Source organism: Thamnophis sirtalis, unplaced genomic scaffold, assembly GCF_051295495.1.
Source record: "Thamnophis sirtalis isolate CommonGarterSnake01/CBP01778 unplaced genomic scaffold, rThaSir2_p1.2 scaffold_18, whole genome shotgun sequence".
NCBI classification, from domain to species: domain Eukaryota; kingdom Metazoa; phylum Chordata; class Lepidosauria; order Squamata; family Natricidae; genus Thamnophis; species Thamnophis sirtalis.
Genome location: NW_028261398.1, coordinates 2,804,700 through 2,827,559, shown reverse-complemented (window position 1 = coordinate 2,827,559; position 22,860 = coordinate 2,804,700). Strand labels below are relative to the sequence as shown.

At 51.8% G+C, this 22,860-nt stretch overlaps 1 protein-coding gene across 1 annotated transcript; it reads left to right on the top strand.

Moving 5' to 3' along the window:
• Nucleotides 1-323: 323 nt before the first annotated feature.
• Nucleotides 324-11,182, top strand: LOC148042351 (prelamin-A/C-like). The gene is made up of 10 exons (XM_087703042.1): nt 324-577; nt 2,373-2,498; nt 4,494-4,664; nt 4,919-5,044; nt 5,527-5,747; nt 6,146-6,356; nt 7,602-7,709; nt 7,995-8,141; nt 9,287-9,700; nt 11,044-11,182. Exons 2-10 carry the CDS (start codon nt 2,418-2,420, stop codon nt 11,068-11,070), a joined length of 1,506 nt encoding a protein of 501 aa, XP_087559168.1. The 5' UTR covers nt 324-577; nt 2,373-2,417; the 3' UTR covers nt 11,071-11,182.
• The last annotated feature ends 11,678 nt before the right edge of the window (nt 11,183-22,860 follow it).

Below are 22,860 nucleotides of genomic sequence, written 5' to 3'. Positions count from 1 at the left end.
GGCTGTTCTATATATCAATCGCTGTCACGCCTAAATAATCAGACTTCGCTTCGCTATGCCTTTAATCATTCTTAATTAGTAAAAGTACACTTGATTTCCACACATGGACTCTCGTGGTCTTTCTTTCCTAATTAATTAATGGAGAGGTGCTGACAACAGCCAAATGGGGGCGCCAGATTCCCAGAAAATGCAATTCTGCTCTCGCGTGAGCCTGTTGGGGTTTACTTAGGGAAAGCTTGCTGAAACGTGTGAATGGGGTCGTTCTCTTTATCTCTGGGCCTGGGTTTAAATTGGGTGAATGTTCTGGTGCTCCCAAGTCTTCCTCCCAGGGGATCATCTTGTGGGCTGGTGCCGAAGTCCATCTTGCCTGCTGGGAAGGCTCTTTCTTCCTGACCCCATCGCCGCTTCTTTCCCTTTCAGGAACGCCAAGAAGGAAGGAGACCTGCTCGCTGCCCAGGCCCGCCTGAAGGATGTGGAGGCCCTGCTCAACTCCAAGGAGGCTGCGCTCAGCACCGCCTTGGGGGAGAAGCGCAACCTGGAGGCTGAAGTCCGTGACCTCAGAGGCCAGCTGGCCAAGGTAGACCAGGCACACCTGCGAAGAACCCCGGGGGTCCCTCTGCTCTGCCCTCGAGATGGGAGGGGGGCTCTTTCTCCTTCTGGGCCTCCCTCCCCCGTCCACCTTTGGACTCCCGGTCCCAAAACGTGCCAGGAGGAGTGAGTTTGCAGGCTCAGGTAGACGATGCCTGTAAATGTCTCTTGTGCAGAAGGGGAAGGGTGCTTCTGCTAGGAGACCATCAGCCTTCCAGGTCGTTCCTAGGCTGGCCGACCTTATTAGGCTTCCGGGACTGAAGGCAGGCTGGTGGTCTTTGGGTTTCTCCCCCCTCCCGGACAATGGGTGGCTGGGCTCCTGCGATGCTTTCAATTTGGCCATGCTTCCTCTTTGGGTGGCTTCTGTAATTGTGGCCTTAACGTGTGCTGTGCCGGAAGGAGGCCAAAACAGCAGCAAGATACTGGAGAATATTTCTCCAGCTTGGCAGCTGATGGGGGAATTCTGGGAGTTGAAGTCCACCCATCATTCAGCTGCCAAGGTTGAGGATTTCCTTGGTCTGTGAGGACCAGCAGAGCTGTTGACTGTGCTCAGTTGTGGCCCTTCGAAGGTAGACTGCTCCTGGCCACGGAGGTGCCATCGACTGTCCCGAAATTAGCTCTGCTTTCCCCACTTTATGTCCGTCCTGCACCCTCTCTGGGCTGTGCTCCAGGACAGTCTGGATTTTATGATCAGCTTCATTTTACCTTCACTCCCCCCACCCTCCCACTTGCTCCCCCAAACTGGCTGGGGCGGCTGGAGAAGTTCACTGTGTAAATGCTTTCCCAGTTGACATTCATGTCTGCAGGCACCAGGTGAGGCCAGCAGGGGGCGGTGGAGCCCACCATTTGCCAAGGCAGAGAGGAGGAATGGAGGGCTGGGAAGCAAATTGACGCTTCCATTCACCAGCCTTTCAGAGAATCTGGCTGTAGGGACTCTTGCTCCCATCATCCCCAGCCAGGGATCTTCCTCCCTGCCCAGGGGCATTTTCCATCTGTTTGTTTGTTTCTATAGTTTATTTATTTATATCCTGCCTTCCTTATTTTTATAAAGAACTCAAATTGGCCACGATGCTAAATTACTCCTCCTTCCTGTTTTTCCCAGCACAACAACCCTGTGAGGTGGGCTGGGCTGAGAGAGAAGGAGCGGCCCCAAAGTCACACGGTCGGTTTCACGCCCAAGGCGGGACTAGAACTCCGAGTTTCCCTGTGATTGGACCAAAGTCACCCAGGGCTTCTGTGCCTAAGGCGGGACTAGAACTCCGAGTTTCCCTGTGATTGGACCAAAGTCACCCGGGGCTTCTGTGCCTAAGGCGGGACTAGAACTCCCAGTCCCCCTGTGATTGAACCAAAGTCACCCAGGGGCTTCTGTGCCTAAGGCGGGACTAGAACTCCCAGTCCCCCGGTGATTGGACCAAAGTCACCCAGGAGCTTCTGTGCCTAAGGCGGGACTAGAACTCCCAGTCCCCCTGTGATTGGACCAAAGTCACCCAGGAGCTTCTGTGCCTAAGGCAGGACTAGAACTCCCAGTCTCCTGCTAGTCTGGTACCTTCTGGCTCTCCTTCTGCTTCAGACTCTCTGGCGTTTTTCCCTCCCTGCAGACTCCTGAGAGGCTGGAGGAGGCCTTGAGGGGGAGAAGCTGAATTGGGATGGATGGCTTGAACTCCCAGCTCTTGACTAGGGGAGGGGGACCTGGAGAGGAGGGTGGGGGCTCCTGTGGAGCAGCTGAGGCCACACAGGGTCTCCCTTCCTGGCGTGACGGGGGTCCCTCCTTTGTCCCCCCGCAGGTGGAGGGATCCTTGGCCGACATCAAGAAGCAGCTTCAGGATGAAATGCTGCGGAGGGTGGATGCGGAGAACAGGCTGCAGACCCTGAAGGAGGAGCTGGACTTCCAGAAAAACATCTACAGCGAGGTGAGTCCCACAACCCTGAAGGGCCCCTTAGAGGTCATCTAGCCCAGTGTTTCCCAACCTTGGCAACTTGAAGATGTCCGGACTTCAACTCCCAGAATTCCCCAGCCAGCATTCACGTATAAACAATTCAGTGTCTAGGACAGTGTTTCTCAACCTTGGCAACTTGAAGATGTCCGGACTTCAACTCCCAGAATTCCCCAGCCAGCATTCGCGTATAAACAATTCAGTGTCTAGGACAGTGTTTCTCAACCTTGGCAACTTGAAGATGTCCGGACTTCAACTCCCAGAATTCCCCAGCCAACATTCGCGTATAAACAATTCAGTGTCTAGGACAGTGTTTCTCAACCTTGGCAACTTGAAGATGTCCGGACTTCAACTCCCAGAATTCCCCAGCCAGCATTCACGTATAAACAATTCAGTGTCTAGGACAGTGTTTCTCAACCTTGGCAACTTGAAGATGTCCGGACTTCAACTCCCAGAATTCCCCAGCCAGCATTCGCGTATAAACAATTCAGTGTCTAGGACAGTGTTTCTCAACCTTGGCAACTTGAAGATGTCCGGACTTCAACTCCCAGAATTCCCCAGCCAGCATTCGCGTATAAACAATTCAGTGTCTAGGACAGTGTTTCACAACCTTGGCAACTTGAAGATGTCCGGACTTCAACTCCCAGAATTCCCCAGCCAACATTCGCGTATAAACAATTCAGTGTCTAGGACAGTGTTTCTCAACCTTGGCAACTTGAAGATGTCCGGACTTCAACTCCCAGAATTCCCCAGCCAGCATTCGCGTATAAACAATTCAGTGTCTAGGACACTGTTTCACAACCTTGGCAACTTGAAGATGTCCGGACTTCAACTCCCAGAATTCCCCATCCAGCATTCACGTATAAACAATTCAGTGTCTAGGACAGTGTTTCTCAACCTTGGCAACTTGAAGATGTCCGGACTTCAACTCCCAGAATTCCCCAGCCAGCATTCACGTATAAACAATTCAGTGTCTAGGACAGTGTTTCTCAACCTTGGCAACTTGAAGATGTCCGGAGTTCAACTCCCAGAATTCCCCAGCCAGCATTCGCGTATAAACAATTCAGTGTCTAGGACAGTGTTTCTCAACCTTGGCAACTTGAAGATGTCCGGACTTCAACTCCCAGAATTCCCCAGCCAGCATTCACGTATAAACAATTCAGTGTCTAGGACAGTGTTTCTCAACCTTGGCAACTTGAAGATGTCCGGACTTCAACTCCCAGAATTCCCCATCCAGCATTCACGTATAAACAATTCAGTGTCTAGGACAGTGTTTCTCAACCTTGGCAACTTGAAGATGTCCGGACTTCAACTCCCAGAATTCCCCATCCAGCATTCACGTATAAACAATTCAGTGTCTAGGACAGTGTTTCTCAACCTTGGCAACTTGAAGATGTCCGGACTTCAACGCCCAGAATTCCCCAGCCAGCATTCACGTATAAACAATTCAGTGTCTAGGACAGTGTTTCACAACCTTGGCAACTTGAAGATGTCCGGACTTCAACGCCCAGAATTCCCCAGCCAGCATTCGCGTATAAACAATTCAGTGTCTAGGACAGTGTTTCTCAACCTTGGCAACTTGAAGATGTCCGGACTTCAACTCCCAGAATTCCCCAGCCAGCATTCACGTATAAACAATTCAGTGTCTAGGACAGTGTTTCTCAACCTTGGCACTCCCCAATATTTCAAGCCATTTCAGTAATAATAGCTAATCACTAATCGTCCGGACCTAAGCGACAGAGAGTCCCTCTCCATGGGTTGGGAGACTTGAACACACCACGTTGCCTTGGGCCAGGCAATCAGCCCAGCTCCTGCAGCCTCTCCTCCCCACACCTTGGAACGGCCCCACAGAGGAGCTGGGGATCCTGGGGGCTGCAGGGGGGGGCTGGGGGGGGAAGGCGTTGCGGTTGGGGGGGGATTGTGCCTCCCTGCCGGTCCTGGGATGCCCTGCTCACCCTCTGCCCCCGGCAGGAGCTCCGTGAGAGCAAACGCCGCCACGAGACGCGCCTGGTGGAGATCGACAACGGGCGCCAGCGAGAGTTCGAGAACAAGCTGGCCGATGCGCTGCAGGACCTCCGTGGGCAGCACGAGGCCCAGGTCCGGCTCTACAAGGAGGAGCTGGAGAAGACCTATGCAGCCAAGGTAGGTCACCCGGGGGTGGCTGGGGGGAGGACTCCCGCTCCCATCCTCCCTTTCAGGTTCTCTGGAGTCCAGGGAAGGCCCCCTGCTCCCCCTCACTGCAGCCTTGAGAGGATGGGGGGTGGGGGCACTGAGGCAGGACGGGGCCAAGCTCTTAGCCTTGGAGGGGGGGGGGTCCCCACTCCTGCCCTGCAGAGCAGTCTGAGCAGCCTTGAGGACTAGCCCCTTTGCCATAAGCCTCTTTCTGGCCTTTGCAGCTGGAAAACGCCAAGCAGTCGGCCGAGAGGAACAGCAGCCTGGCTGGGACGGCTCACGAGGAGCTTCAGCAGACGCGGATTCGCATCGACAGCCTCTCCGCCCAGCTCAGCCAGCTGCAGAAGCAGGTAGGGGCCCCGCGGGGGGAGGGGCGGGGGGGCTGCTCCCACAGCCGCTCGGGCTCCAGCCGCTTTGGCTCCGACCGCAGGAAGGGCCGTCCCTTTGTGGCCCCTGGTTCTGGGCCCCCTCACTGCAGCCTTGAGGTCCTGGACTTACAACCGTTTGTTCAGTGTTTAAGAAAAAGAATAAAAAAATATATAATAAAAAAAATCAGCCGATGGGCAGAAACGCCGTATGTGGAGGACTGGCTCTGGGGAGCAACGTCCCGTTGGCCACCTTACGGGCCCCCTCCCCTCTTCCCTCCCTGGGGGAGGACATCCAGTGCCCCCCCTTGCAATCTTTGGGGTCAAGCCCTGCCGCAGGAGGAGACCCTGCTTGCCCTCCACCCTTTTGGGTTGGGATGGAAAGGGATTGGGGATCTGGGGCAGGGGTCTGCTCCCCCCCTCCCTCCCGTCCAGGCCCCCACCCCTCTCTTGCCTCCCCCCCCCAGCTGGCGGCCAAGGAGGCGAAGCTGCGGGACCTGGAGGATTCCCTGGCCCGGGAGCGGGATACCAGCCGCCGTATCCTGGCGGAGAAGGAGCGGGAGATGGCCGAGATGAGGGCCCGAATGCAGCAGCAGCTGGACGAGTACCAGGAGCTGCTGGACATCAAGCTGGCCCTGGACATGGAGATCAACGCCTACCGCAAACTCCTGGAGGGCGAGGAGGAGAGGTGGGCGCCTGGGCACCCTTTGCAAGCTAGGCAGACCACCTTGGCCTGGGGGGGGGCTTGGCCAAGCTGGGCAGCCCCCCCCCAAGCACAGGCAGCCTGGGACCTTCAGGGGCGACCCGGAGAGTCTGCTGGGAAAAGGTCGCCCCCCCTCACTGAGGAGACGGAAAGCCTTGGGGTCCAGATGTGGGGTTTGCCCGGCTGCCCCTCCTTCGGGGGGAGCGTTTGGGGGCCCTTCTGGGACGGGTGGGGCAGAGACCCTTCGGGCAGCAAGATCTGCTCGGCCTGAGCGCTGCTTCCCCTGGCACCGAGGGTGGGCACTGCAGCCCTCCTGCCTGCTGTGGGCATCCCTGGGGAAGCGGCCTCTGGCTCAGCCCCCGGCCTCTCTTTCTCCCCCCCAGGTTGCGCCTCTCCCCCAGCCCCTCCTCCCAGAAGAGCGGCTCCCGCATCCGGGTCTCTTCCTCTGCACAAAGCGCCACCAAGAAAAGGAAGCTGGAGGACGGCGAGAGCCGCACCAGCTTCTCCCAGCATGCCCGCACCAGCGGCCGCGTGGCTGTGGAGGAGGTGGACCTGGAGGGCAAGTTTGTCCGGCTGAGGAACAAGTCCAGCGAGGTGGGTGCTGGTGGCCGGAGGTCCAGAAGTCCTGGGCAAGGAGGGCCGGGGAAGCCGTCTGCTCCTGGTGGCGGGGGTTAGGGGGGGCGTAAAGTCACCCGGTTGACCTTTGAGCTGCAAGAGGCAGCCGTGTCTTTGTAGGGCGGAGGCCCCCCAAGATCCTGTCGTGCAGCCCCCCCTCTTTTTCAGGGGGCCCCCTAAGAGTCGGATGGGATGGAAAAGGGAGGCGACGCAACAGCTGAGAACAGCAAATTCTCATCTAAATGGAAGAATTTAGGGTTTAATAGCAGAGAATCCCTGCAGCTGAGAGTTGAACTCTGAGCTGAGCTGTTTCCTTGCAGACGTCTCGTGACTCAACTAGGTAACATCATCAGTGCTGGATGGAAGTGGGCTTTGGTCTCTCTTCATGAACAGCAGCCTGCCCTGCCAGGGATTCTGGGGAGGGGGCGTCTGTCTCCTTGGTGGTTCGTTGATTGAAGTATTGTTTTCTGCTTCTTTGTCTGGGGTTAATCCCTGCTTATCTGGGCGTTGCCTGCCAGAGGGGATGTGTTTGGTCTGATGAGGTCACCTAGTTGGGTCGTGAAACATCTGCAAGAAAACCACCAAGCTCAGAGGGCACCCAGGACCCCACAAAGCAGGTTTTGTTGAGGCTTCATGGCTACTTTTTAGAGCTAAGTGCCCCCCACCCACCCCGCAGCCACCTGGGAGCTGGGAAAGGCGGTGGCTTCCCTCCCTCTGAGCCCATGGAGAGTCTCCTTGAGTTTGCAATGGTCACCTCCTGTGACGGTTGGAGTTTGGCTGGAGCCGAAGGCAGATTCCAGGCGCCCTTCCCTGCTTCAGAGAGAGCCGGCCTTGCTTTGTGGCCCCCCCAGCGGAGTCTCTCTCTCTGGCTCCTGGTCAGGAGGAATGGAGAAGCTTTTTATATATAACTTCATTAAACTTTTGAAGAAGCCAGATGAAAATTAACCAGAACTACTGGAGTAGAGAGAGAAGGAAAAAGGAGAGAAGAAAAAGAGAAAGGCAGAAAAAGAAGATAGAATTAATATTAAACTTCTGGTTTTCCTTGACAAATGTAAATTGGCCTCTCACTCTCTGGTTGCAGCCTTCTATTTCTTTTCCCACCCTCAGAACTGCCTTCCTTTTGATTGGCACAGCCCCCTCCTCCCCCCCCAGCCTGCCTGGCATCTCTTGGGCCACCTAACCCCGTGAGATGCCCGCCATGCCTCCCCCTTTATGCCCCCTTAGGACCAGTTGCTGGGAAATTGGCAGATCAAGCGCCAGAATGGAGAAGACGCACCCATTTGCTACAGGTTCCCTCCCAAGTTCACCTTGAAGGCCGACCAGCTGGTCACGGTGAGCAGCAACGGTGGGCTTGGTGGGCAGGAAGGGTTGGGAGCCCCCCCCCGTCCCTCTGGTGCCCATGCCAGCCGTGGGGAGGTACTCTGCAAGGGTCGTCAACGCAGTGGTTCCCAAACTGGGCAACTTTAAGACTTGCTCTGCTGGCTGGAGAATTCTGGGAGTTGAAGTCCACAAGTCTTAAAGTTGCCAAGTTTGGGAACCACTGTCTTACGGGATACAAATCTATTAAATCACAAATCTATTAAATCTATTAAACTCTTCTCTTCCTTCCCCTGCAAGATCTGGGCTGCGGGTGCAGGCGTGTCCCACAACCCCCCCACGGACATGGTCTGGAAGAACCAAAGCTCCTGGGGGTCCGGCGACAGCTTACGCACAGCACTGCTGACCTCCAGCGGGGAGGTAAGGCGGCTGGGATTCGGGGGTTGGGTGGGCGCACAGCCCCACGGCGTCTTCGTTGTGTGGGTGGGCAAAGGGGGTCAACCTTGGTGCCGGAAAGGGGACAGAGCATTATGGAATTAATTAATTCAATTAACCTAACTCTGGATTGCGGAATTAACGCCCCCTGTCCAGAGTAACTCTGGGTGGCTTATAAATACAATAAAAACGGAGCTAGAAAAACAGTGAGAAATATAGGAGGAGTTATAATTAACAAAAAAAAATGGACTATTCTGGCTGCATAACTGTAAAAAGGCTGGGGGTGGGTGGGCTAGTTTTGGGGGGAGGCGGAGGGCCCCCCCCCCCGAGGGCTGGCTTCCATGGGGAACAAGCACAACTCAGAAGCCATCCGGGGGTGGTAGGGGTGGTGGGGTTTTTCCCAAATGCAAAGGGCTCTGGCTGTGGGGCCAGGACTCCCCCGGGAGAAATTTTGGGGTTTTGTGTGACCGTGTTCTGCCCAGGATTTCTTCCGTCTGTTTGTCTGCAACGGAGATTAAGAGTCCGTTCAGAGGCCCCCAGTGACAGTGAAGGCAAGCAGACAGCCGAAATCTTCCTCAGTTTTAACAATAGTTTTCATTATTCTCAGGTGTAGAAACTGAAATATTTATACAAAGAAAGGAGAATCTTTTGTAGCTCAGAGCTGACACGAGGGATCCTGGGGGGCTCCCCGAGTTTGCCCTTTTTCTTGCAGGCGTTTCAAGGAAGCTCCGGCAGCACCAAGGATCCCTGAAATCCTTGCCTGCCTCTCCTTCTTTTAAACAAAAGGGCCAAATAAATGGAGTAAAGCCAGTCCTTCTTTATGGTTCATTTCATGAACTAAACTGACAGGCCGTCCGTGTCTCAGACTCTGGGCAAACTTCCCCTCTGTGTGGAGTGGGTGGAAAGGAGGAGATCTCGGGAATCCCAGGGTGGAATCTTCCCCAGCATTCACGGCTACTGAAAGAAAATACAAGACAAAGGCCTCTTAATCAAAGCCTGAAATGGGAAGAAGGGAAGTTTTGCCTTTGTGTCCATTGGAGACTTCAGACCACTTTGCAAATTTAGCCTTCAGCTGGTTAACCTGCTCCCGTTTAACAGGCTTGTAAATCTAATGAGTAAAGAGAGAAATGCGTTTGGCCTCAATTCCAGTGTAATCTCTTATTTCTGGAATAGTTAAATGTAACGTGGATTCTACACTGGGCTTTGTTTTAAAAAGGCACCAAGGAGCCCCCAGATCCGAATCCAGCATCTCCAGCCCCAGGTGGGGTCTCGGTCCGGGTGGCGCCAAGCTCTGCTTCTTCCCCTCTTCCTCCCTTCTCCAGAGCCACTGCAGTGCCAGCGGAGATCCGGGCGAGTACAACCTGCGTTCTCGCACAGTGTTGTGTGGCACATGTGGGCAGCCGGCAGAGAAGTCATCCGGGGACACGAATGTGGGCACCAGCACCATGTCCACCGGCTCCTCCTCCTCCAGCTTGACCATCACGCGCAGCTACCGCAGTGGAGGCACCAACCTCGGGGAGAGCCTCCTGCCCCGCTCCTACATCCTGGGCAACTCCACCCCACGCCAGCAGGTCAGTCTGGGGGCGCCCCAGCGGGCATGCGTGATCCTGGGCCGGAGGAGGAGGGGGCTTTGTGATGGGAGGCCTCCGATTCTGAGTGCCCCCCTTCCTCCCCTTGCGGGGAAGCTCCTGAGACCGATCACTGTGCACTGTCAGTCCTTCCAGGGAGGCAGAGAGATGGCTGTGGGCATCCCAGGGCTTCCTGGCACCCTCTGTGCCACACGGGGCTCCTCAGCCAGGGCATGTGGGGAAGGCCGGGATGGTCCCCACTGAACAGCAGGCGTGGGGTGGGCTGAAAACCCTGACAGGCTGCATTCTCACACGAGAACAGTCAGCTCCAGTTGGCTTTGTGCCCAGGCTTAGCGTATGAGTTGTTTGGCATGGAATTCGGTCTCCGGCTTGAACAGGGGTTGGACTAGAAGACCTCTGAGCTCCCTTCCAGACCGAGTCCCCAAACCATGCGAACGCAAGGAGGCACCCGTGTGCTCCCAACCCCCCCAATGAAATGTGTGCATGGCCTAAACCGAACCCCCGCATGTGCCCCCCCTCTGAATGTACCCTGCCCCTCCCACCTCTGCGCATTCACGGCAGAACCCGAAGACCCTCTGGCCTGCTGGAAGCGCATGCACAAGCGTGGCGGAGCTGAGCTGGGGCTTGGCCACAAGAGGGCGCCGCATGCCACAGGTTAGCCTTCAGGGGCCTAAAGCAGGAGGACAGCCGTGTGTGTGTGTGTGTGTGTGTGTGTGTGTGTGTGTGCATTTGTGTGCATGGAGTGGGCGGAGCCAGTCTGGCCAGCCAGCCCACCTCCCACAGACCCCCACCCGCCCCTCCGCCAAACAAACGGAAGTGGCCTCGGCTGGGGCTGCTCAGTGGCTTCACTGGGGGGGGGGGCTGTCAAAGACCCCCCTGAGGTGGGGGGACTTTTTATGCAGAAAACTTTGCCGTTTGGAAAATGGTCTCGGCTGTTGTCTCCCTGGAGGTTTGGTCACACAGAGGCAGCCTTAGCTCTGGGGAAGGGGCTGTTCTTCCCCTGGGCAGGCAGGTCCACGTGTCCCTCCCCATAAGCCTTTTGGGCTGGCAGCCACGCCTGCCTCTCCCACAACTTGCTTGCTGGCATTTTGAGGGAGGCCCGGTTCTGGATCGGCCCTGAACCTAGAATGAGGGAGAAATGTCCTGATTGCGAGAACAATTCCTCCGTGCTTCGTCCCTGGAGGCTCTTAAGTAGCGATCGGAGGGCCATTTGCGTGGAACGGAAGAGGGTCTCTTGCTTGGGGAGGGGGCTGGGCTAGATGACCTCTGAGGTCCCTTCTGACCCTATGTCAGTCTTCTCTCTCTCTCTCTCTCTCCCCTCTTAGGGTCCTTCAAACTGCAGCATCATGTAATCGTCCGATGTTCCCGACATGCACTCAAATCTGCTTTATGGAGCTCTCTGTCCTTTACGTGCTCAGAAAAAGAGGAAACCATTTTTAAAAGAAGTTATTTTCTATGCAAGAATTTATACTTTATTACATATCTATATCTATATCTATATCTCTATATAAATACGCTAAAGATGCTTCAGGTTTTTTAAGGGGGTGGGGGAGGTCTTTTTCCTATCTCAAAAGTTTAAAAGGAAGTTTAAAACCTGCCAAAGAGGTGAATCTATTACTGCCCAAAAGGAAAAAAATTCCTAGAATTGTCATATGTTTCTTCTAGTAAGGGGGAGCCTGCAAAAGGACAGGATCCGTCTGTGTGTCTGCTTGAATACCAAAGTTTTCTTTGAAAAACGAATCAAAAATCACAAAGTTTTTCTCCTTCTGGGCCACCGTTTGTCAACTTCACCAACTTTAAGAGGGGGGGGGGACGTCAACTCCCAAGAATTCCCCAGCCAATCCCCCCCCTCTCCATCTTAAAGTTGGTGGGGTTGTGAAACTCTGTTCCAGGGAAATCTCTTTAAATTTGTTGCACTTAACCTTCTCCCTGTGGGGGGGGGGGTGTTGACCACTAACTAACCATGGTTAACTTCTGCCTTGCTTCCCAGCGATTCGTGCGCTTGAGCAAAAGAGTCCAACTCTTTTGAAGACTCAACAAGCCAAGAGTTGACCTTCGTTTACATCTTGAAAATGGGAGGGAGACCTTCAGACGGAACCCGTTTTGGGTTGCAATGATACTTGAGGGATCCCCCTGTTGAACCCAGGGTCCTCAGCCCTGGCAGGTTTAAGGCGGAGGAACTTCAACTCCCAGAATTCCCCAGCCAGTATGGGGGACTCCGGGGAGTCGAGTTTTAAAATTGCCACGTTTGAAAAACGTGAATTTAACCTCATGTCAGTCCCCTCCGGCCCAAATCAGGTTGTTTAATACCTGCATTAAAACACTTTAGGAGGTGGACATTCAGGGATTCTCCAATTAAAATCCAGATTGCCCTGACTTTAGAACTTCTAGAATGTCTGCTCTACATAGTCTCCATTGACTCCATTTGGACAGAACCAGCGGAGATGCCAAGGGAGGGTCTTGCTCAGATTTCCTGGAATGAGTTCCAGCTTGTCACCCCTGAGGAAGTGGACGAGGCCATGGGAGCGATGAGTCCCTCCACCTGTTTGCTGGACCCGTGTCCCTCCTGGCTGGTCTCGACCAGCAGAGAGGTAACACGAGACTGGCTCCAGGGGATCACGAACACATCTCTGCAGGAGGGATCTTTCCCGCAGCCCCTGAAGGAGGCGGTGGTAAGACCCCTCCTCAAGAAGCCTTCTCTGGACCCAGCTATTCTTAAAAACTATCGTCCGGTCTCCAACCTCCCTTTTCTAGGGAAGGTTGTTGAGAGGGTGGTGGCCCTTCAACTCCGAAGGACCTTGGATGAAGCAGATTACCTAGACCCTTTTCAGTCTGGTTTCAGGCCTGGATACTGCACTGAAACCGCCTTGGTCGCACTGACCGATGATCTCTGGCGGGCCAGGGATAGAGGACATTCCTCTCTCCTAGTGCTCCTTGACCTCTCAGCGGCCTTCGATAGCATCGACCATGGTATCCTTCTGCGACGGCTGGAGGAGGTGGGAGTGGGAGGCACCGTTCTACAGTGGTTCTCCTCTTACCTCTCCAACAGGTCACAGTCAGTGTTGGTTGGGGGGCAGAGGTCGACCCCTAGGCCCCTTAAATTATGGGGTGCCGCAGGGGTCGGTCTTGTCCCCCCTCCTATTTAATATTTACATGAAGCCACTGGGTGAGATCATTCGTCGGCACGGGATTAAATACCACCAGTACACGGACGACACACAGTTGTATCTTTCCGCCCCGTGCCAGCTCAGCGTAGCGGTGGAAGTGATGTGCCAGTGCCTGGAAGCTGTTAGGGTCTGGATGGGAGTGAACAAACTCGCACTCAATCCTGACAAGACCGAGTGGCGGTGGATGTTGCCCCCTAAGGACAGCCCAGGTAGTCCGTCCCTAAGCCTAGGGGGAGAAAATTTGGTCCCCTCAGAGAGGGTCTGCAACTTAGGGGTCCAGAATTAGTGCAGAATGCAGCTGCGCGAGCGATACTGGGTGTACTAAAAGACACCCACACTACACCTATCCTCCGTGAGCTGCACTGGCTCCCTATCGGTCTCCGAGCACGATTCAAGGTGCTGGTTATTACTTTTAAAGCCCTACATGGCCTGGGACCCGGATATCTGCGAGACCGTCTTCTGCCGCATACCTCCCAACGGCCGATAAGATCGCACAGGGTGGGCCTTCTCCAGGTGCTGTCAGCCAGACAATGTCAGCTGGCGGCTCCCCGGGGGAGGGCCTTCTCTGTAGCCGCCCCGACCCTCTGGAATGAGCTACCGGACCCTCCCCACTCTCATGGCCTTCCGAAAGGCTATCAAAACCTGGCTATTCCGGCAGGCCTGGGGCTGTTGACCTCTTGACCGAGGTCCAGCCCCGATTAGACTGGGTGCATGATGTGGTTTTTTAATTTGTTTTCCTCCGTTTTTTTTAACTCTTCACTTTTTAAAATTTATTTTCTGTAAGCTGCCCGGAGTCCTTCGGGATTGGGCGGCCTATAAATTTATTAAATCAAATCAAATCAATTGTCCTCTGTTCAAAAATCCCAGGTGTTTCAGGAATCCCCCTCCCTCTGGTTCCATTGAGGATGACGTCCTACTTCTTAAATGAAGTTTGATTTCACTCCCCCCTGTAAAAAACTGGTCCATTGTCGAAATCCATCCACCTGATGGGAAATTAAGCGGACAACCCCTCTTTTGCTTCAAGGAATAATGTTGAGTAGAGACGTTTCCCTTTGGAAGAAGAGAAGCTGCCTTAGAGGGTTTGCTTCTGCAGCAATGCTGACCTCTCCGCCCGGCCACCCCTTGCCCAGCCCTACGCATGGCACACGGTGCCTGAGCCTGTCTAGAGGGCCTTGCCAAGGGGTGGGGTGTAGAAGTGGGCTCCCTGCGTCTGTCAGGGGAACGCCTGGGCTTCAGGCCGCCTTCCAGGGCGCAGGAATGGTGAGGATGGACGTGGGAAAAGTGCCCTCAACTGCCTGCTGTGGGATCGGCTGTTTCTAGTCAAGGGGGGAAATGTGGGTCTTTGGCCTCTGAGGCAGAGCGGATGCCTTTTGGCCAGGGGAGGGGGAGGGGCCAGCTGTGCTTTCCAAAAGCCCCCCCCCCCGCTCTGCTCCACCAGGAGGACCGGACCATGTCTTCTCTTGGGCTTGGAGCAGAGATCTGCAGCCTCGTGTGGTGCCTTGAGGTCTGGTTAAGTTTGGGAAACGTAGTTCTTGTATGCGGTTTGGGACTGGAAGCCTTACCTTAAACCAGTGATTCCCAAACTTGGCAACTTTAAGACTTGTGGACTTCAACTCCCAGAATTCTCCAGCCAGGAGTTGAAGTCCACAAGTCTTAAAGTTGCCAAGTTTGGGAACCACTGCCTTAAACCTTTGCTGGCTGGGGAATTCTGAAAGTTGGCCAGATGGAGATGCAAAAGGCCACGTGCCAATGCAGAAAGCGCATCAGGGCGTTTCCCCAGCCGTTAGTTTGGTTTTTATTAAGACTCTCCTGTCGAAGGTGGAGCTGGGGATGAAGGAAGAGGTGAGGAGCCACTGAATTTGGAAAATCACCCTCCGGATTTTTGTTTCTTTGCATTTTCCAATGTCCTGCATTTTTCACTCCATTCTCTGCAGCTTTTCCGCTCTTTCTACAAGATATATATTGTTCATTTCCCTTTTTTGCCTTATTCATTCCATTACATGCCATTATTATTATCCATGCAGTCTATCACTTCATTCTCTGTTCCACATTTTGTTTTTCATCCATTTTGCAACCTTGTTCTTTTCTTTCTCTCCCAAACAGTTTCCAAGCCCCCCACCTTTTCTTCCCAAGGGCCACTTTCCACCCGTTCTCTGTTGGGAGAACTGGCTGGGATGCAAACTCCAGTAACAACTAAAATAATTAATTGATACAATACAATACAAGAGCAGAGTTGGAAGGGACCTTGGAGGTCTTCTAGTCCAACCCCCTGCCTAGGCAGGAAACCCCATATACCTTTTCAGACAAATGGCTCTCCAGCATCTTCTTAAAGACTTCCAGTGTTGGGGCATTCACAACTTCTGTTCCACTGATTAATTGTTCCAACTGTCAATGTATTATAATACATTTTAATTTCAAACTCCTGCTTTTTCTCCCTGCAGTGATTCAGATTTCTCTCCTTTCCTTCCATGCCTGGTTTCCCCCACGATCCCTTTGTGGGTCTATCACGAAATAGTCTTCTCTCCACCTTCTCTTATTACCAGAACCAAGCAGGCCGATCCTCATTCCTTGCCATAAGAACAAGGTGCAGTGGCGATGGCACCAGGTGAGTTCTAGTTCTGCCTTGGCCGTGAAAGCCGGCTGGGTGACATTGGGCTGATCACCAGGAGAGGTGAGTTCTAATCCCACTTATGGCATGAAAGCCAGCTGGGCCCTTTCTCGCAGGCCGGTCCACCTCACAGGGTTGTTTTTCTTAGGAAAATAAAATAGGAAGGAGTGCTTGCTGCCTTCAGTTACTTGTAAAATAATAAAGGTGGGATTAAAATAAATGAACCGAATTGTTTGAAAAGGTCAGAACTGCTTCTGATTCCACCCAGCAGGCAGCCTCTCATTCTTAGCTCTCCAGATGTCACCATTACTTTTCCCTTACTCTCTTGTAATGCACTCGTCCTCCATCCCTTTCTCCTGGATTGGATTCATTCAGGGGGGTGGACAATTCCCCCCAAACGCACCCCTGGTTCTTCCTTTACCACATCGGAGGCCTTCACAACACACAACCAGGACCCATGGATGCCCACCTCCACACAGAATAACGGAGGAGGAAGAAGGGACTTTGGAGGTCTTCCAGTCCAACTGCAGGGAATGAGAGATTCAAAAATAAAAGCCTCTGACCCTGGGGGATTAGCTGGGGGTTGCATCATCCAGACAGGAGAAAGTTGCAGGAGGAAACTGCCAGGCCCCACATGAAAAGAGGGTGATGGGCTGGCGGCTGAAGCAAAGGCATGGCACACACTTGAAAGGAAAACAGGAAGACTGGGTGTTTCTGCACTGCCAGCCGCCCTCAGAGCTCTTTTGACAGTGATTGAGTGCTCTGGAAATCAAGGGGCGATGCAGAGATCCGCCAACAGGGAAGCTGCCCAAAGATTTGCCAGCGGGTTGGATTTTGCCTCAATCTGAGATATGAGGAGGATTAGATATAGGGATCAAAGGCAGCCTTTTTCTCATCACTGAATGTCTGTCTGACCTCAACGTCCCTTGGACAATCCGGGTGATTTTGGGCCATTTCAGGGAGCTCATAATATGGGACTTCTGGAGCAACTAAAAGCAATATTGCAGGAACAAAAGATTTGAGATTATTTGTGAAACTTGTTAATAGTCTATTTCTGTTAGAGGAGTGTGGAGGTGGCGTTTCTGTGTTGTGTCCAAGACTTGGGAGAGGAGTAAGACCCTCTAATAACAATAAAGAAAAAGATCTTATTATTATTTTTTATTTTACTTTTAAAAAGGGATTTGGAAAAAATGGAGCTCGTGGGCTTGTGAAAGCTCCCTAAAATAATGATAATGATTGGTTTCCCTGGAGAAAGTATGAAAGGAAATATTTGTAGGTGGATTTTTATGCAAGCAGTTTGAATGGAGGATAAATCTGTAAGTATGCCGATGTGTAAATGCTTGTGTGTGTAGAGTCCCTATCCCCGACTGTGAAAGGGGTTAAATGTTTTGATTCCCTTTCTTACAAAGAAACCCAGTGCTCCTCTGGTTAAACTGGAGGACTCGGAGACTGGTCTGCCATCCCCTACTTACTAATGGAATGGGATACTCCAGACATAGAGACCCCAGGGAAGGGGGGAGGCTGAGGAACAACGTAATCTGCGAGTGACTCTTGTGGAATCCAATCTCATTGAAAACTAAAACCAGAGATGCTGCAGGCTCACTCGGAGAAAATATAGTGGCAGGAGGAGGAAATAGATGCGGTCGAGGGCTCGTTTTCACCCCATTTTCTACTTCTGACCTTTATAAGTGGAAGCAACAGAATCCCAGTTATAGGGAAGACCCAGAGAAAATGCACTCTCTGTGCTTATCTACTAGGAGGATGCATAGCCCCACTTGGGCAGACATTCAGACATTGACGGATGTCCTTTTAACACCAGAGGAACAGACTGCTGGGGGGGGGGAGAAAGGCAGTGGAGGGGCAGTTAAAAAAACGGAGAAGAATGAGAATGACAGCCGGTGGGAATGCCCCCCCCCTCATGGAGCCAGAATGGGATCTGGGTGATGATGGGGACAACACGAGGCTACTGAATTCTCAATCTTATATGGAATCCAAAAATGGAGTTCCCTAAATTAAGACTCTGGTAAAAGTGTATGAAATAAGGCAAAAGAAGGACGGGAGTCCTGAGGACTTTTCTTGAAAGGATATACCAGGATTTTAGCTAATACCCTGATTTAGATCCTGAAGCTTCAGATAATCAGGAAACGATGAACATGATTTTTATAGGGAAGTCAGCAGAGGACATTAGAAGAAAAGTTACGGAAAGTAGGAGGAGGTCCGTGGAAAGGCATTTCAGACTTGGCTGAGATAGCCTCCTGGAGAGTAGGAAGAAATGAGAAAGAAATCCAGAAGGCTGGCAGAAATGCTGTCTTCCTAGCAGATGCCCTTAGGCAGGAAAAGGTGGGAGGAAGGGGGACAAAGGAGAGGAGAGGAGTGGGAGTTTAGGGAACCCGAAAGCAGTCTGGGCATGGAAGAGGAAAGGTGGGACCTTACCAGTGTGCTACATGCGGAAAAGAAGGATATTGGAAGAGTGGATGCCTGGTGGCTATAGCCATGCGAGCAGAAAAAGAAGGGGGAAGAGGCCAGGGGCAGGGAGCTGTGGCTCCCCCAAGCCACCTCTGCGGAAGTCCCAATTGGGGGATCTAAACATGAGATGTTAACAGATACAGGAGCCAGAAGATCTGTTCTTAAGAGGTGTATTGTTCCTCGGACTACCGAGGATGAGATACCTTTTTGGGGGGGCTTCAGGAAAGGCCTATATAATGTGCCTGAAACAACAAAAGCCCAAATTGCACAGCAGGAGGTGAAAACTTAGGGGTTGGCATCTCTACAGGACAGCAAAGACCTTTAGCCTAAAGAGGGAAGCAATCTATGAAAGCCCTCTGTTAATAGAAAACAATTGGGATTCTTGGGGAAGGCTGGTTTTGGTAGAGTTTGGATTCTTAATTTTTGATTTATTGTCAAGCCCCTTTATGAGGCTGTCAAAGGGGATGGGAAAATATTTGAATGGACAGGAGAACGCCAACACGCATTCACACAAATAAAGAGTGATCTTGTGAGAGCACTGGGGCTTCTGGACCCCACTAGAGCTTTCACCCTCTTCGCACATGAGTGGGAAGGCATTGCTGCAGGAGTTCTCACCCGGAAACTAGGCTCATGGCCGTTCAATGAGAGGTGTGCGATACCCTCAATCCAGCTACACTCTTGCCCCAGGTGGATACTGAATTGCATCAGGATTGCGTACAGGTGGTGGAGTCTGTATATGCCAGTAGACCCAATCTTAGTGCTCAGCCTCTCCCAAATGCTGACTGTGAATGGTTTACAGATGGTAGTAGCTTTATGAGGGAAGGTCTGAGAAAGGCGGGATACGCAGTGGTCCCACTGTGGGAAGTTATAGAAGCCGAATCACTACCAGTAAAGACTTCTGCTCAGCTGGCTGAGCTGGTAGCTTTAACTAGAGCCTTACAGCTGGCTGTAGGACTAACAGTAAATATTTACACAGATAGCAAATGTGCCTTTGGAATCTTGCACACCCATGGAGCTTTATGGAAGGAAAGAGGATTGTTAAATGCAAAGGGGTCAACTATTAAGTATGGTCCACAAATTTTAGAATTGTTGGAAGCAGTCTGGCAGCCAAAAGAAGCAGCAGTCATACATGTCAAGGGGCATTCTAAGGAAGACCCCCTTTACGCGAAAGGGAACCGGGCTGCAGATAGGGCTGCTAAGGAAGCTGCCCTACGATGCTCAGATGGAAGAGCTACCCGAATTCCCATGTCTCCTTCCATACCCCCTTCCTTGGCCTCTTATACACCCGGGCACAGGGCATGGGCCAGGTTTATCGGAGGCAAGGAGGGGAATGATGGGTGGCGGGTAGAGAGCAAAGTTATTCTACCAGATGCACCTCTAAGGATTCCTTTACAACAAATACATGCTGGCACACATTGGGGGTCAAAAGCCCTGGTAAACTTTAGGAGATGCTGTGTGGTAGGCAAGGATCTCGATTCCGCTATCTCCGAGCTGTAGCAGCTTGTCTGATTTGTGCCAGAAATAATCCAAAAGGAGCCAGGCACCCACCCCTATGAGTCCAACTTAAGGGCAACTACCCAGGGACAATTTGAGAAACAGACTTGACTGAATTCCCTAGAAAGGGAGGTTTTAAGTCTCTTTTGGGACTAGAATCTCCCTTCACAGGATGGCCTGAGGCTTTTGCTTGCAGGGCTAATAAAGGTCATGAAGTAGTAAACGTCCTACTGGAAGAAATTATTCCGAGGTTTGGGCTGCCAAATAGCACATCATTGGATTGGGACCCATATTTCACAGCTAGGTTTGTGCGACATCACTCGGAAGCTTTCCTCAGCCTACCACCTGGCAAGTCCTCCTATGGGAAAAAATGTAATGAGTTACAAAAACTACAGATAGCTAAGCCCCGCCAGGAAGCTCACCTGTGCTCACCTCAACCTTTGCCACTCTCATTGCACCTCCAAAGCGAATAGGCTTGAGCCTCTTTGAGGCCCTTTTGGGATGACCACATCCCTCCCTAAAGGCAGAGGAGAGGCCCATCCCACTGGTGGGCAAACTGACTCTTTGGAATATAATCTAATGGTTGGGTTGGCAATATATAAATCATGTAACAATGTTGTACCTGTTTCTTTAAAGCATACTGTAAAATGTGATTGGTTGCTGTTTTTCCTCAATCGGCCATAAGAGGGAGCTCTCTCTTCCTTAGATGCTGGGCTCATCTGAACTGAGTGAGCTATTGTAAGTTCTGCAGCTGTTAGCAAACTTTGAGTTCCGAACTGATTATATGATACTGGACTATGTTATTTGGATTATCCCTTAACTGAAAGATGTTGATGACCGACTGACTTATCCGTGGGTGACTTGGACTGTTTGATGGACTCTGATACCAATATTTCCACAAAAGTAAAAGCCTATTTAAACTGCAGTGTTTCTGTATGCTGGTTTGTGTGTTCTCCAACACAACTCTCACAACACTTCTCTGAACGTACTTGGTCTCCCGACGGGGAGCTTACCTAACACTGGCCTTGTACCAGAAGCGTAAGACACCTCGCTGGGGTGATGAATTTCCTTTCCCGTTATCTGCAGCACTAGATCACCCAGGGCATCCATTTCAGCCTGCAGACGGGACGCTTGTAAAGACGCGGGGACCAACAACCTTGGATCAGCAGTGCAAGGGACCCTTTCAAAGGCTTCAGACCACCCATACAGCCCTAAAAGTGGAAGGCCGGGCATCTTGGATTGATCACTTCCAGAGTGAAGAAATACCCACGATCTGCCTGTCCGGATTCCTGGACTGCGCAGCCTGTGACTTTCTCAGTAGTAGAACTGGGACTGAAGTTATTGTTCTGGAACCAAAAGCCTCCGGAACCATAGTTGTGTGAGAGGAGAACTGCCATCTCCCGTAGGCATTTTCTCAATTAGAACATTTCCCCAAAAGGTGTTTGTAGCTACCCACCCTAGGAGTTACCCAATTATTACCACTAGCTGATTGGTGCGTCTGTGTGCATGAAGGCTAAGATATTAAGACAAATAAACTTAACAACCTTTGAGATGAGACCACATGATTTTGTTATGTATCTGTGCTCTTCCCATATAGGTGGGTACCTATGTTATGCCCACTTTACCTGAAAGGAAGACTGGAAACCACAGGAATCTTGAACAACTCAGAAAGTATCTGAACCCCTTTCTTTGCTCCATGGGCTCTGGTCCCTCAATAATGCTTTGTATCACATACAAGCGGTGGAGGAAATCCTAGCCAAGGAGACTGGGGAGTTTTTTTATTGCTGCAGCCAAAGAACAAGAAGCCATTTGGACAATGACAGTTCAGAATAGAATAGCTCTAGATATGATATTGGCATCCTAAGGAGATGGGTGTGCACTACTTGGGCAACAATGCTGTGTGCAGATTCTGGAGAAATCCTGAAACTCCACAGCTGAACTACACACATCACAAAGAGAGCTGCAACCCCCCCTCCCCCATGGAGGAATGGAAAGAGAAGTGGCATTGACTGACAGGAGGGTTGCCTGATTTCACTGGTCAAGGACCTAATAATGACCCTGGCAGGCAAAGTCATTGTTCTCTTAATCACCTGTTGTGCATTACAATGCCTTCTGCTTTGCCTCCCCACCTGTAAGTAAACCAGGAGGTCTCCCAGTGCAGGGATATTGCTGTTGGGTGAACCTTGGAAAATGACATCATTTTCAGATTCAAAGGGGGGGGGATGATGGGCTGGGGGCTAAAGCAAGGTCATAGCACACACTTGAAAGTAAAGCAGGAAGACTGGAATTGGGGTCTGGGGCTCTGTCTGTCTCACAAGAACAAAGAATGCTTATCAACAGGAAATATGCATGTGTAAAGCTTGCAGCAATTATGGGTAGCTAGAAAGTGGATAAAAGTAAGGAGAATTAGACAACCTGCAGAGCTCAGCTAAAAGTTAGGAATCGAGATGGCCGGCAGCCAATGAAACGCCTGTTAGAGAACTCCTGGGGCCTTCGTTAGCCAAGGCTTAGGAATGGCACAGCTAGAGACCAATAGAACAAATGGTAGAATTATTGCTAAAGTGTTTTTTAGAGGATATTTCTTATTATTTCACCTTGTCCCGCCTTCTCCTTTAGTGAAAATGTATAAAGCTTTCTTAATCCTTTGTTCTTGGCCTTTTGACCAGGAACCTTTTTCCTTGGAGTCCTGCAATAAAAAGCAATCACAAAACCTGCCCCTCCTGTCTGGGTCCATCATTGGCTTCCACACGAGGCTCAGACCCCAATTGGGGAGAAGACAAGACTGTCTTTAAACAGCAACTGCGTGGATACATTTTCTTCCTGGATATCTGAATTTGGAATTCATGCCCAAAAGGAGATCGTCTCCAGTTAAAGAGGAGCTAAGGAGGAGAATCTCCTGCTAGTGAATTTCCTCATAGAAATCAATATCTCATTGTTGGGGAAAAAAAGATTCAGGAAATCATTCAGCGCTGATATTCTCCAAGTTGGATTCTTTCTGGGTCTTCAGCTGCTGGAGCCCTCAACATTTGGAAGATGGGCAAAAGACGGTCCTGTCCTTGGGGATTAAGCACAGACACGGTTTCCAAGGGCTCAAAAAGGTTGAAAACTGCAACCAGGAAGGGGGCAGTATTGGAGGGGATTTCCCCCCACTGCTGCAGTTTTTGGAAAGGAGGAGCAGGTGGATGTGGAGAGGGAGGGGCTGCTAAGGCAGCTAAAGTGGGGAGGGGCTGGCTGACTACCGTGCTTACTGTCTCTGGGGTGCATAGGGCACTTCACACCAAGACAACTATACACAAGAACAGCTTTCCCCCATCTGCCATCACCCTGCTCAACAACGAATTCCCACACCTCCTCCTAAGACTGCATTACTATCTTCTTACTCTTCTCGGTAACTGTCTCTCCCCACT